Here is a 2445-nt window from a genome sequence, read left to right as displayed (position 1 = left end):
TATATAAAATACACACACAATACAAATATATAATATACAAAAATTCTGTGCGTATCCTGGGGGCTAAGCCCCCCTTGTCCTTAATACCTAGTGACACCCCTGTGAACCAGTGCACAGGACTTTAAAGAAAGCATGTTCTTCGCTCATTAWGAGCTGTAAAAAATTGTTGAGTCATCCCTAAAGTTGAGTCAATAATCTCAACCGTAAATTATAAAAAGAACAACTGTAGCCATATAAAACTTTAACCAAAGAATCAGAGCTTTTCAAAAAAACAACAACTGTGCAGTAAAAACGAAGCRTTTCCAGTCTGAACCCTGTACACAGCTGATATCAGGATACTTGGATTTAAAAACACTACATAATTAAAAGTAGCTGCATGCACGTTCGGCTCGTCTACCTGAAGCTGTGAGATCGTAAAGCTGCTGTCCAGAATATTCACGGTGGCGTTTCCTTCTGCCAGGTTAACGACCTGCAGGAGACACTTCCCTGCAGGTGCTGGTTCCACCACAGTTTTCTAGCAGAAAGAAAAAGGAAATCAGCAGCCTGCTCATTGCTTCATCAGRACATTAAATCTAAACGCCCTGTCACACTATAACATCTTAGACAACTTATGTCAGCTTATAATAATATTTTTATGTCTAAAATAATAATTAGTTGTACATTTGATCAATTTGTTAGAATTAACGTATGTACACACCTAAAAGAGGCTTCCAGTAGATGTTTTTAATTCCACCTTCAATGCAGATGCCTTTAAGTTGTCTAACAGTTGTGAGAGTGTTTTTGTAGAAAACAGCATGATATAAGACTTCACCTCAAACCTACCACAACATTGACCTCCACCAATGTGGCTGCTCCAAAGGCAAGTGCTGCAAATATCATTCCTGCAGCCATTTTCCTCAAAGGCCTGAAGGCACAACAGACAGTGAGTTTACAGGATGAAGGTCTGAGCATCATCACCTCAACATCWTATGGCTTTTCTCCTGCAGCTTTTACACCACACAACGCCACAGTTATTCTGTATTAAAGGGATATTTGGCAGGAAGCCCCACTGCACACACACGTTTCACTACTTCAGGTCAAGTGTGTGTTTTGTTTTGTGATTTTCTTCAGTATTTTCCTGCCTGATAACTAAGAGGAAATAAATCCCAACATTAAGCTCCCTTAGACACAAAGAAACAGGATCTTTTCTCTTTAAGCAGAATTTTTAAATCTGTAGTTCTTAAAGCCGATTTAGTTCATTGTTTACTTGAATGTTAAATCTTAAACGGCATAAGTCTTTACAATTAAACATAAATATTCTGCTCAAGGTTAGATTGATCATTTTAATCTCACAGGGGTTTTCATGGTAATGCTAACAGACTAAATGAGTTGCAGCTTTTTCTCACGTGACTCTCCTTCCTGGCCTGTAAAAGCCTCGGGGCGTCATAAACACTGCAGCATCCAGAACAAGAGGGCCTGACTCACGTGATGTTGACTCTGCACAGGCCAACCAGTGGATATATGATGAGGTCAAAGATGGGCACAAAGAGCAGGATCATCAGAGCGTTCAGCATCTGAACAGAGCAGAGAGGAAAAACACCGGCCTTTAAACCACTCAATAAAAGTTCACTCAAACTCCTAAAACCATAAAAGTCTGAATCTCAGTGTGCATCGACTGTAAAGAGGTGGAAAGATGGCAGAGATAAGAAGCTGTAAAGGTGCTGACAGACGTTTCTGTGCAGAAACATTAAGACTGATTGGCTTTGTGCAAAAAATAAGTTTGTTTTAAAATAAACATTCACTCAGGTTTTCTTTCTTATCAGATGTGCTCAGYTTTGTGCTGTACAAATACATCCAAAGTGCTGGAATGAGAGACTTCCAGATGTAATTGTGTTTTAAGAGGTTGTGTCTTCACAGCACTTAGTCTATAAAACACCGGCCTCTACATTTACAGACAACTCAGTCTGTAAAGTCATCATAGATATCTTACACAGACACTCAGATCTTCCCAGTTTACATTAAAATGTTTTAATTCATGTCCAATAAAACAAGCAGCACAACTAAAGTAGATGTCACAGTTGTACAAATGAAGGACATAAATGAAGGAGGAAAACTGGTTTTAGTTGATCAACTACAGAACAATAACACTGCTGTGGTCCTTCATGACAGGGGGTCTTAACCTTTTTGACCTCGGGGCCCAGTCAGACATTACCACTGTATGGATCAAAATGATAATTATTATAAATCTTGGTTTAATTTTTTATTGTATTGACATTATAACTAAGTTAAATACACTTAAATTGTAAAAGTAAAACTCCTGTCAAATAATCACGACATGATTATAACAAACATTTTTATATTGTAACCTGACCATAACTATTATTTGAACAAATACAAAGGTCAGTCAACAGACATAAACAATAACAAAAATAGACAATTCAATAAATACAACTGTGGGCATAAAAT

General features: G+C 37.7%; 1 protein-coding gene across 1 annotated transcript in view; it reads right to left on the bottom strand.

Annotated features, from left to right (window-relative positions):
- Window positions 1-2445, bottom strand: part of slc15a2 (solute carrier family 15 member 2) — a gene marked incomplete at its 5' end in the record, with an annotated part of 51064 nt that overhangs the window by 18022 nt on the left and 30597 nt on the right. Inside the window, 3 exon segments of the mRNA XM_014028502.1 lie at window positions 398-514; window positions 823-904; window positions 1465-1553. Of these exon segments, the coding sequence (XP_013883956.1) occupies window positions 398-514; window positions 823-904; window positions 1465-1553 (288 nt within the window).

This window comes from Austrofundulus limnaeus, unplaced genomic scaffold, assembly GCF_001266775.1.
Source record: "Austrofundulus limnaeus strain Quisiro unplaced genomic scaffold, Austrofundulus_limnaeus-1.0 Scaffold772, whole genome shotgun sequence".
Classification (NCBI taxonomy): domain Eukaryota; kingdom Metazoa; phylum Chordata; class Actinopteri; order Cyprinodontiformes; family Rivulidae; genus Austrofundulus; species Austrofundulus limnaeus.
Note: the sequence above shows the minus strand (reverse complement) of the source record. Positions and strands in the feature narration are given on the sequence as shown.